This window comes from Etheostoma cragini, chromosome 16 (genome assembly GCF_013103735.1).
Source record: "Etheostoma cragini isolate CJK2018 chromosome 16, CSU_Ecrag_1.0, whole genome shotgun sequence".
Classification (NCBI taxonomy): domain Eukaryota; kingdom Metazoa; phylum Chordata; class Actinopteri; order Perciformes; family Percidae; genus Etheostoma; species Etheostoma cragini.
In genome coordinates this window covers 18571040-18574414 of record NC_048422.1, presented here as the reverse complement: position 1 = coordinate 18574414, position 3375 = coordinate 18571040, and the positions used below count along the sequence as shown (strand labels likewise).

At 37.7% G+C, this 3375-nt stretch overlaps 1 protein-coding gene across 1 annotated transcript in view; it reads right to left on the bottom strand.

Annotated features, from left to right (window-relative positions):
- Positions 1-130: 130 nt before the first annotated feature.
- LOC117959718 (CDK5 regulatory subunit-associated protein 2-like) overlaps positions 131-3375 on the bottom strand; it is a 6472-nt gene continuing 3227 nt past the window's right edge. Inside the window, exons 2-5 of the mRNA XM_034896997.1 lie at positions 2990-3045; positions 1524-1585; positions 709-819; positions 131-211 (exon numbers count right to left, since the gene is read on the bottom strand). Of these exons, the coding sequence (XP_034752888.1) occupies positions 131-211; positions 709-819; positions 1524-1585; positions 2990-3045 (310 nt within the window). The remainder of the gene's footprint in view (positions 212-708; positions 820-1523; positions 1586-2989; positions 3046-3375) is intronic.

The window sequence follows — 3375 nt, the reverse complement described above, 5'->3', positions numbered from 1 at the left end:
ATTACTTTGCACTCATGTACATTTTGGCCACTGGGCTTCCTGCCACATCTTCCTGCCAATTAAGATCTTGCTTTTGTCTGAAATCTTAAAATGACACTGAATAGAGAATGAAACTCATAGGGAAAGAAACCTACGATGCAGACACGAGTAACTCCTGTTTCTCTGCCAGGTCTCTCTTCATAGATTCCAACTCCACTTTTAGCTCAATGTTCTATAAACAGAAAACACTTCATTATAGCATAAATTGCACATCTGGAGTGATCATAAAAAAACTGGCACAATAATCATATTTATGGGATTCTTAGAAATCATTCTCCCTGACAGTTGCATTGCTAACATTAATAATAATTGATAATTGTCAAGGTTTATCTTGGAGTGTGTGCATGAAGATAACATTCTTATATGACACTTCACCTCTCTAAATGAAAAAAGAAGAAGATAAGAAACACAAGCAGCCCTAATGAGACCAGGAGATTCCAATGTGCTTACATCTCACTCACAAAAAAAAAAGGCATGACAGCTGTTACAAGATCATAAATGTGAGATTTTGGAGGAACCAAATCCAGCTCTTGGTGTGGCTCAAGTTGTGATCTCAACTAGTCCTGTTGGAAACACTGAGTCACATTCAGCTTTAAAATACTGAGGGATCACATAAATGCATGACAAAGAGTCCAATACACATTTTGCATACTAAAATAAATACAACACCGTTTTGAAAATGTCCTCAGTGGAGTCGTCACATTTCTGCTGCATGCGCTCCTCCATGAAGTAGATGCGCAGCTTCAGGTTAAAGTTCTCTTTCTTCAGAGCGGTGATTTGCTACAAGAAAAAAATGAAAGTTTATTGAACAGGCTTTATTAAATTATGTTGGTCTTTGTCTAGCCCAAAAAATAAAAAAAAACAATTTACTTTATTTTAGATGATAAAATAGGACAAATGAAGTAGAGTCCAAGAAAAAATTCACATGGCAGAAAAGGATCATGTATGGTTATTGTTAAAATGAAATGGGGCCTTCATACTTGTATGTGTGTTTGAGTTTGAATGTGTGTGAAGTCAACTGTGCATCATTGTGCTGCAGGCTCAGAACAGCATACATCTGGGATTGGGGGTTGGGCAGACTGTCAAAGGGTAGAAGTCTGGACCCCCTTGTAAACCTCTAATCATGAAGCCAGCCAGGCAGCACAAGCCAAAAGATCTGAGCATGCATTCCACTCAAATGCTGAAATATAGGCTTCACCTCCACACCCCCACCTCCACACACATACAAACACACACATCAGTGTAGCTGGGTTTTAGTCAGACTAAGGATCATAAATCACAATTAACCTGTTTGTTGTGGTGGGGTTAAGTTGTCTGCATAACCTTGTATTGACGAGCTCAGGGTTTTAATGCATTAACATTTAACCACATAAACCATTAATAATTACAGTAAAAACAAACTTTAGGCAATCAAAGAGACATTGTATCACTACATAGCAGCTCCAATATCATAAACATCATGCCACTTGATAAATATCACTCACATTCTCATAGTCCTTCATGGTGAGAGCTTTGGTTGGGGACATCTTGTCAGGGAAGGATAGAGCTGTAAAAACAACAAGGGGATTTCATTTAACTCATTTGAGTCACAACTGCACTATGGTCCCTATAGTATAGAGAATCTTCCCTGCTTACAAGAATAACTCATAATCTCATCTTTCGTGTTTAGTTTAGAGGGAGAAAGAGAAAGCAGAAATGGTTTCCACTGCAAATACATCAGAGGTGAGACAGCTACTGGAGAGCTGCCATGTTTAGGCCAGTTAAAAACAGCCCACAGCTGATCATGTAACATTAGTCAACAACACGTTTCACAACATTAACTCTTGATTCAATTTGATGACATACTTGGTATTAGTTCCTATTATATTAATATATTTATATTATTTCTACATCAGAGCAATATACAGTATATGTTGCTTTTGTCCTTGTTGCATGTCAATGTCTTCGATGTTAACATGTATCTAGATCTCTACGGATGGTAATTATTACCCTCTATTCACAAATCTCTTAATTCCTGGATCAAGCTTCTGATAACGCCACTGAGGAGAAACTAGCAGCAGGCAAATGTCAGAGACAGCAGCAGGAGACAAAAGAATGTCTGCTGTCATGAATGGAAATCTAAACCTTAAAGACTGATCTATGTTTTATTAGTGCACTTTAAAAGTAAGTATGAGGGGGGAAAAGTACCTTGCTGTGAGAGATATAAACATGTTTTCTAACAAAATCCATTACTTATTACACAATACACTTTGAAAGTTGGGCAAAGAATTAAGTAAACAATAAAGAAAATTGGCAACTATTTTTGATAATCGATCAATCCCTTCAGCTGTTTTTCAGCAAAAAAATCTCCAAACATTCCTTGGTTCCAGCTTCTGATTTGCGTTTTTCTCTTTTTTCTATATAAATTTGAACTTAGTATGTTTGGGTTGTTTAGGAAAAATAAGTAATTGGAGACATCTCCTTGGGCGTGGGAAAAATCTATGAGCATTTTTCACAATTCTTTGGACGTTTTATCGATCACTTATGATCTGCAGATTAATCTAACCTAAAAAGAATCACTATTTGCAGCCTTAGTGTATACACACTTACAATAACTATTATAATGCTGTCACAGTCTTGTTTTGCCTGGATGTATTTGCCCACACAACCAACTTGACAGAAAGCCACAGATGCTGACCTATATACCTAGAAATCATTTGTTTACTGGCTAGTATGTATTGTTTTAGCCCTGGGTATATTGTTGACACACTACAAGAGCTTGACAATGAATTAGAAACAAACAAAATTAGCTAATTAACATCATACAGCTAATCCCTCCCCTAAGCGCAGCTTTGGGGACACAACTGTGGGAGGTCACAGCAACGATTCAACGGCAGTATTAATTTATACACAAGGGAGACGCAACCTGTGCAGGGAAAAAAACAAAGAACAAAAGGAAGTCTCACTGTACCTGTCATGCTGTCTGTGGAATATTCTCCAACATCTATGGAGTCCGGCAGTCTGCAGCTATGGACGGAATCATTTTGTTAGCGATGTGAACCCTAGTCACTACAAATATTTGGAAAACGGATCACACTGTAACATTATGCCACATTCATCGGAGACAATTCAACATTTTCATAATCATAGTAACCAAAGTAATCTCTGTTCTCTATCCTTGCACACATACTCTGATTATGGTTTTTCAACAACATTTAAATGTGCTGTGTTAACGATTACTCACGCTGGCCAGTTCCATTGAGCCCCAAGAACAACCCATAAATAGCTCAAGAATGACTCTTCATTTACATCCACTCTGGCAGAGCGTGTGTGTGTGTGTGTGTGTGTGTGTGTGTG